The 3,387-nt window shown below is 54.4% G+C and overlaps 1 protein-coding gene and 1 pseudogene across 1 annotated transcript in view; both read left to right on the forward strand.

The window, feature by feature from the left end:
- The first annotated feature begins 1,961 nt into the window (after window positions 1–1,961).
- On the forward strand, window positions 1,962–2,678 carry LOC106901028 (annotated as a pseudogene).
- A 198-nt stretch (window positions 2,679–2,876) lies between these two features.
- Window positions 2,877–3,387, forward strand: part of LOC106901029 (tetraspanin-7-like) — a 4,424-nt gene continuing 3,913 nt past the window's right edge. Inside the window, exon 1 of the mRNA XM_014963354.1 lies at window positions 2,877–3,033. Coding sequence (XP_014818840.1) covers window positions 2,877–3,033 — 157 coding nt within the window. The remainder of the gene's footprint in view (window positions 3,034–3,387) is intronic.

The following is a 3,387-nucleotide window of genomic DNA, read 5'->3' on the forward strand; positions in this document are numbered from 1 at the left end:
ATCATTCATAAATCATCTTGACATGAAGATCTGGGAATCTTCTGAGAAGATCTGAGAATCAAAGGAACTAGCTCAGACTTGATCTGCCAAGAAACTGATGAAGAGCTTAATCTTGTAAAAAGGCAAAAGAAGAAGAGAGTCTGTAAAATGCAGAAGAATGTAAAACGTAAAAAGATAAGAGTCTTCTGCGAATGAAATTCTTAAGGTCTCTAATAAAGACCAGATGATGTTTCAATGATGATTATGCTGTATTAATGCTTTGACAACTATGACTTTCTGGTTATATATTAAACAGATGTATTAAAATGTGATACATAAAGCACCTCCTTTCTCTCCACGATTCTGTAACAGAAAGAAACCAGCAAAATGTTTTTTCTCAAACTTCCACACAAAAATTACCATTGGAACACAATTAAGCCTCAAAATTCCACCCCAAAGAAGTCTGATAAAAATATGAACAGAGTGCTGTGACCTGATTTTTGCACATGCCAAAAACCCCAGTTTCACTCAAAGTTGTACCAGTGGCAATTCAAACAAGAGTAGTGTTGTCCCAGAAGAAGGAATTAAAGAAAAAAAAAAAGGCTGACAGTTTGAAGTGCACAGTGATCCAGTAAACTGCGCAGGTTAAAGATCTTTCAGCAACCAGTGAAACTGTAATAACAAACATTTAATTAAAATATTTTTTAAAAGCAATATAAACATTTTATGGAGGTCTAGTAGTATGTTTGTATATAACAAATTTCACTCCTTGAACACCTGAAGGCATCTGAAAGTCAACGCGATGGCTTGCAATGCCTTTGAGCAGTTTCTGTACACAGTGCAAAGACCCATAGTAATGACGATGGTACAAAACCTTAAACTGAAGAGTGCTACATACCTCTTGTGCTGTTGGCAAGAAATGCTAAAGAGAAATTGGTTGCTTAGTGTGGTCAAAGACTCCCTAAGCAATGAACTGGCACTGGGAATGCTAATTCTAACTCTGCCTGAGATCCTGCCTCATTTATGGCTTCTTTTTTATCTTTTTCTTATCTGGCTTGTAAGAATAGCTTATCTTTTGCAATGAGACTGTAAGGATGGTGGAATCTCATATCAGACCTTCCTGGGCCACTTGTTATATCACAGTATCTACCCAGGGACACTCTTGCGCTGTGATTTAATGCCTTCTCTGTGGCTCAGTGTTATCATGGGCTAAATCAAGTGAATATTTAACAGAGTCAGGCCACTTGGAAAATAGTTTCCAGCTGGGAAAATCAAGACGATTGACTGAATGACTGCCTGCGTAGCTAGTTAATATTCAGGTATGGATTAATGCTTGTTTTTACAAAGTGTCCTAATAGCACAGCTGTATGAGAGTATAAGAAATAGAAATAAAACCTCCGGTTTAAGAGATTTCTTATGCTTTCAGGGGATTGTTTATGGGGTTTTTATTTGCTGCTCCTCATGCTTACACGAAGTTTAGTCCCCGGACCCAGATGAACCCGGGCTGCCGCATATTCGGGTACAAGTTAACCTCCCGCTGCCAGCTTGCACAACTTTTCCATCCGCGGGCCGGCAGCGCCGCGGGCAGCGGGAACCGCCGCTCTGCGCACCGGCTGCCCCCCAAAGGAGGAGGGCACGGGGAGAGGGGAGGGGACCCCCCTCCGGCCCCGTCCCGCCCCGTCCCGTCCCGCCGAGCCCCGCAGCGCCCACAGGCACCGCCACCGGCCGCGCCCCCGCGCCGGGCACTGAAAAGGGGACGGGGCGGTGCGAACCGCACCGGCTGCCCCCGGTTCCCCGCACCCGGCGGGACCCGACGGCACCTCCGACACCTTCTCCCCGGCGAGCCCCGCGGACCGGCACCCCCAGGGAGCGGCGGCACCGACGGCCCCGGGACCCGCTGCACCACCCGGTGGCACCGAGGGCTCCGGGATCCTCCTCGACACAACCACCACGGGCCACCGGTGCCCGGGATTGAGGGCGCCATGACCATGCTCAAGCTGTCCCTCATGGCCTTCAGCTTCATCTTCTGGGCAGCGGGGCTGACCATGCTCATCATCGGGCTCTGGGCCAAGGTGTCTCTGGGGACCTACCTACTGCTGTCGGCCAACGACTACCCCAGCGCCCCTGCCATCCTCTTGGCCACCGGCACTGCCGTCATCATCTGGGGCTTCCTGGGCTGCTTCGGCGCTGCCACGGAGCACCGGAGCCTCCTGCGTGCCTACGGCACCTTCCTGACTGCCGTGCTGGTGGCTGGGCTGATGGCGGGCTTCTCAGCCCTCCTCTACCGCCAGAACGTCGCCCAGGGGTTCCAGGAAGGGCTACACCAAGCCCTGCTCGCCTACAGGGAGGACGAGGAGATGGCGGATGCCTTGGACGCGTTGCAGCGTGCTTTGTCCTGCTGCGGTGTGGAGGGCTACCGGGACTGGCTCGCCTTGCCCTGGGGGCCGGAGCAAAATGGCTCGGTGCCCCTCAGCTGCTGCCAGGCCCGCCGGGGCTGCCAGCCCAGCCCACCCAACCTACACGGGCTGCACCGCGACGGTTGCTTCAGCAAAGTGTTGGCCTTCGTCAGCGGCAACATGTTTTACCTTGCCACGGCGGCCCTGGGGCTGGCACTGCTGCAGCTCGTGGGCATCGTGCTGGCCTGCCTGCTGGCTGCCCGCATCCCTGCCCGCCGGCTGGGCATCGCCACCCCTCCCTGACAGCCCCCCGGACCTGCCCCTTGTCCCCTCCACCTCCCTTCTGTCCCCCAGGCCTGGGTGCTCCCCACTGGGGAACTCCTCCCTTCATATCCCCCACTTCCACCTGAGCTTCCTCCTCCGGGCTCTGATCCTCCTCTGGAGCCTGCGTCAGGTGCATCAACGCCACAGGCATCTCCGCAGCCCCTCGGAGCTGGAAAGATGCCTCCTGGTCTGGCCGTGTCCCCTCTGCAGGGCAGCAGGTCCCCACAGCCCCCTGGGGCCTCTGGACCGCAGAGGGTGGTGGCAGCGTGGACAAACATCACCCTCTGGGGCAGCAGGGACAGCTGGGTCAAGGCTGACAGGGTTTCTGGGAGGTGTAAACATCCCGAGGAAAGAGGAGAGGGTCTGGGAGAGCAGGAGAGGTGTCTCTCGGCGTTACACTGGATGAGGGTTTTTCTGAAACGGGAAAATGATGTTGCTCGAAAGCTGCTGGAGGGCACAAGGGGCAGGTCTGGTCTGGGGACACTCAGTTAGCTGTGCCAGCAGCTGCTGTCGGGGTCTGCCTGAGGGACTGCCCAGCAGCGTGCACCCCACTGCCGCGAAGGTTTCCTACCTTGACTGTGTGTGGATCCAAGCTGTCAGGCTGCCACGGGTGCTTTTCCTGCTGTGGTGTTTCCCATGCTGATCTCCATCTAAAGGTGGAGCTGTAGCTCCAAGTGCTGCTCTCTCC

This window comes from Calidris pugnax, unplaced genomic scaffold (genome assembly GCF_001431845.1).
Source record: "Calidris pugnax isolate Ruff unplaced genomic scaffold, ASM143184v1 scaffold44, whole genome shotgun sequence".
NCBI lineage: Eukaryota > Metazoa > Chordata > Aves > Charadriiformes > Scolopacidae > Calidris > Calidris pugnax.